Source organism: Micropterus dolomieu, unplaced genomic scaffold (assembly GCF_021292245.1).
Source record: "Micropterus dolomieu isolate WLL.071019.BEF.003 ecotype Adirondacks unplaced genomic scaffold, ASM2129224v1 contig_8706, whole genome shotgun sequence".
Classification (NCBI taxonomy): domain Eukaryota; kingdom Metazoa; phylum Chordata; class Actinopteri; order Centrarchiformes; family Centrarchidae; genus Micropterus; species Micropterus dolomieu.
Genome location: NW_025737692.1, coordinates 995 through 3434, shown reverse-complemented (window position 1 = coordinate 3434; position 2440 = coordinate 995). Strand labels below are relative to the sequence as shown.

At 45.6% G+C, this 2440-nt stretch overlaps 1 protein-coding gene across 1 annotated transcript; it reads right to left on the bottom strand.

Moving 5' to 3' along the window:
* Positions 1–68: 68 nt before the first annotated feature.
* LOC123965121 lies at positions 69–2175 on the bottom strand. The gene is made up of 4 exons (XM_046041685.1): positions 1907–2175; positions 1686–1798; positions 1539–1593; positions 69–1407 (listed from the first exon to the last, which is right to left on the bottom strand). The coding sequence occupies exons 1-4, from the start codon at positions 1991–1993 to the stop codon at positions 196–198; spliced, it is 1467 nt and encodes a 488-aa protein (XP_045897641.1). The 5' UTR covers positions 1994–2175; the 3' UTR covers positions 69–195.
* Between the last annotated feature and the right edge of the window lie 265 nt (positions 2176–2440).

Sequence of the window (2440 nt, the reverse complement as noted above, 5' to 3'; positions counted from 1 at the left end):
GAAGGGATGAGGGGAGCAGGGATGAGGGAAGCAGGGGGAGCAGGGATGAGGGAAGCAGGGATGAGGGAAGCAGGGATGAGGGGAGCAGGGATGAGGAGAGCAGGGAGAGCAGGGATGAGGGGATGAGGGGAACAGGGTGAAGGGAGTAGGGATGAAGGGATTTTAGTTGAATTTTTGTTGGAATATGGATTGGATTTAGTCCATTGTGGATACACTAAAGCAGCATGTCATCATCTTCCACACACCACGGAAGAAGGTACGCACTCCCTTCTTTCTCTTCATATCACAGTGCTGGACAAGGGATTTCTGTTTTTCTTCTTCCCGCTGCAGTACTTGAATCTCCTCGATAATGTTGACAGCCACATTGGCCTGCAGATTGACTGACGATGATACCTCAGTCAAATGATATTGCATAATGGCCAACTCTTCATCCCCGGGGACTCCTTGGGAGGTTTCCTGCTTCTCCAGTAGTTGGTCCTCCAGTCTCTCTGAACTCCAGAGGCCAGCGTGACTGTGGGTGGATGTATCTGTTCGCACTCCGTGGTCCATGTTCTGGATGGCAGTGTCCTGAACCAGGGTTTCTTCTGTGTGCGATTCCTTCACATCTTCCTGCTGCAGTTCTTCCGGCTCATCAGCCACGAACACAGCCACACTGGTTCCCGATTTGACCAAGACTGTGTCCTCGGTCACATCGTTTGGAGCAGTGGCCATATTTTCATGCACTTGTGGAGAAACCTCTCTCTTCTCAAGAAGTGCCCCTTCCTGCTCCTCTGAGGCGAAGAGCCGAAGGTACTTTTCTTTGACCATTTCCTGGATAGCAATGATGGCACCGTATCCGGCAGAGAAATCACTCTCATCATAGTCCATCTGGTGGAAGGACTTGGAGCGCTGGTCGAACCTCTCAAAGATGGCTTTCACAATGGATCGGGCAGCTCTAGTGCAGACGCTAAGCACAACAGTTCTTGACACAGATCCAAACTGAGAAAGGCAAGGAGCTGCTGAGTTAGTCAGAAGTTTGCCAATCTCAGCACTGGCAAGTTTACATTTGTCTTTTAGCTCTGGTTCCTCCAGGAGGAACTTGAGAGCAATGTCCACCACCTCTGGCACCAGGGACGCAGCACTCTGTTCAAGCTCCAAGAGCTCTGCTGGTTTTGTGTCCCCTTCAGAGAGTGGACCGCTGTTGATCTGAATGCCTCCGAAAATTCTTAGCAGTTTGCCGTACATAGATGGAAGGAAGGTTTTTACATCCTCCTCTGCTGCTGGGTGGACGACTGAGACAAACATCTCAAGGCCCTCCAGTGTGACCTCCCTGCTCAACAGCTGTGAAAGCTGCTTTTCTTTGTTCAGTTCCTCCAGGAGCTCTTCTTCCATCTGAGCGAGACAGAAGTGCCTCGCTGTGGTCCAGGCCTGTCAACAACACACTTTTTAGTCACACCAGGAGCATAATGGAGCTGACAGTAGACTATTTTTACATGAAACTAAACAGTTAACATTAAAATATTGCTCTCAAGTCTCTAGATCCTCTATATTTTACGTACCAATTCAGCCATGAACAGGTCCCTTTCCCCAGTACTCTCATTTGTTTCCAGAAACCTGCAAAAATAAAAAACACTGTATTTTAAAAAGCTCTAATTTAACGTGTTTCCGCCAGTGTAGCAGTTAAACCAATGATCAGTTTGACTCACTCCTCCAGGAAGCTTCTTCCTCTCAACAGCCAGGTCTTCATGTCTCTGACAGATAAATAACGTGGAACTTGCCCCCGCTGCTTCAAGAGCATAAACTGCCTCAGCATCATTTTCTGCAACACAGATTCGGTACAGTACAGTTTAACAGCTCACAGAAACACCGTATTATGCAATGTAACATAAATAATGAACAGTGCACTTTTACATGTACAGGAACTTACCTCTGCTTTGTAGCAACATTGCTCTTCTACAGAGAAGCAGGATGGTCTCATCTTTTGGACTTGTTGAAAAATGATGTGGGCTTCCATGTTTGAGTTTTGAACAGGTTTGAATAAACAATTTTGCTGAACGCAGTGAACAAGTGAACAACTGTCTTTTCAGAGGGACTGGATAGCTGAGCTTTCAGACACCAAGTGATGAAGAATCTACAAAAGCACCTCAAATTCACAGTGTACGGAATGTAGAACTAGGTGACATCAATACGATAATAATGGTGAAGGTTCCTTCACAGAACACAACAAAGCAAAGCATGGAACTAATATGCAAATTAGGGAATCAGCAACCAAAATGAGTGTCCTATTAGCTTTCACTAAGCCCCTTGTATTTTCATCACAAATGCATCTCTGACAGGAATTTAAGAGTCTTAAATACCACAAACTGTCAAGTGCCTGCTGATTACAGACAAATGGTTATATTATTTACCATTTAGAAATCATTGTCGGAATATGTTTAAGCTTACTCTTTATCTATCTTAT

Excerpts from the sequence above, each read along its gene's own strand:
- LOC123965121 (XM_046041685.1), bottom strand. The coding sequence starts at position 1,993 with ATGGAAGCCCACATCATTTTTCAACAAGTCCAAAAGATGAGACCATCC. Across the intron at positions 1,799-1,906 it reads AATGTTGCTACAAAGCAGAG|AAAATGATGCTGAGGCAGTT; the intron begins GTAAGTTCCTGT and ends TCTGTGTTGCAG. Across the intron at positions 1,408-1,538 it reads ACCTGTTCATGGCTGAATTG|GCCTGGACCACAGCGAGGCA; the intron begins GTACGTAAAATA and ends TGTTGTTGACAG.